The 1,326-nt window shown below is 21.3% G+C and overlaps 1 protein-coding gene across 1 annotated transcript in view; it reads right to left on the bottom strand.

The window, feature by feature from the left end:
• Positions 1 to 343: 343 nt before the first annotated feature.
• Positions 344 to 1,326, bottom strand: part of Phum_PHUM369310 (Troponin C, isoform, putative) — a gene marked incomplete at both ends in the record, with an annotated part of 2,047 nt that continues 1,064 nt past the window's right edge. Inside the window, 4 exons of the mRNA XM_002428147.1 lie at positions 344 to 372; positions 462 to 593; positions 671 to 790; positions 888 to 1,031. Of these exons, the coding sequence (XP_002428192.1) occupies positions 344 to 372; positions 462 to 593; positions 671 to 790; positions 888 to 1,031 (425 nt within the window). The remainder of the gene's footprint in view (positions 373 to 461; positions 594 to 670; positions 791 to 887; positions 1,032 to 1,326) is intronic.

Below are 1,326 nucleotides of genomic sequence, written 5' to 3'. Positions count from 1 at the left end.
ATAAAATTTATTTTTATGCATTTATTTGACCTTAATAATAATAATAATAATAATAATAATAATAATAATAATAATAATAATAATAATAATAATAATAATAATAATAATAAATAAATAAAAATAAAAGCGAACGAATGATTCGAAAAAAAATTATTATATATATATATATTTATTTTTTTATATATAATTATATTAAAATAATTTTATTTTATTATTGTGTCATAAATAAAAATGTTGAATAATGATAATAATGATAATAATAATAATAATAATATCCGAATATTATTTTGATTTAAATTAAAAAAAAAAAAAATGATGAAAAAATTTTTTTTTGTTTTTAAATTTATTCTCCGGTCATCATTTCCATAAATTCTGTGAATGTAAAAAAAAAAAATTTAAATTTAAATTTAAATTGAAATTGAAATTGAAAATTAAATTAAATTAATTTAAAATGAATTCACCGTCAAAATCTACGGTTCCGGATCCATCAGCATCAATTTCATCAATCATTATGTCCAATTCTTCATCGGTTAATTGATCGTCAAGTTCTCTTAATATTTCTTTTAACGATGACGTCGGTATGTATCCGTTTCCTTTCGTATTAATAAATCCCGTTCATAATAATAATAATAATAATAATAATAATAATAATAGAAAATGTTTATCGTACCTTCTTTATCGTAAAGTCTAAATGCTTCACGTAATTCTTTTTGCATTGCTTCGGCATCTTCTTCGACGATAAATTTTGCTGCCAACGTAACAAATTCATCAAATTCCAATCTTCCGGATTCTATAAAATTCATTAATAATAATAATAATAATAATAATATTGATTCGATTATTTATTTAATTAAAAAAGAAGGAAAAAAGGAAATATTCAAACTAACTATCCGCATCGACTTCTTCGATTAATTCTTCTAATATTCTTTTATTAAATGGTTGACCCATTAAACGAAGGATTTCTGCTACCATATCTGTTGGTATGCTTCCAGAACGTTCTCTGTCGAAACCATCGAAAGCTTTTCTCAAAACTGTAATAAATTTAAGAAAAAAAAAACAACAATTTTTCTTTTTGCTTGCTTGCTTGCGCGTGTTTATAAATTTTTTCGAAAAAAAAAACAAATAATAATGATATTTCAGTTTTACGTTAAGTTAAACATTAAAAAAATATTTTTTTCGAATGAATGAATGAATTATTTCTGTCTTTTAATCTCCTTTTTTTTTATGAAACATGTTTTACATCATGTATTTGTTCTCGTGGCTCTCATAAAAAAAAAATTTTTTAACAAAATCAATTTTTTATCCGGAACAGACGCCATTTTTTTT

This window comes from Pediculus humanus, genomic scaffold (assembly GCF_000006295.1).
Source record: "Pediculus humanus corporis 1103172107801 genomic scaffold, whole genome shotgun sequence".
Lineage (NCBI taxonomy): Eukaryota > Metazoa > Arthropoda > Insecta > Psocodea > Pediculidae > Pediculus > Pediculus humanus.
The sequence above is the reverse complement of the archived record's forward strand: the minus strand, read 5'-3'. Positions and strand labels throughout refer to the sequence as shown.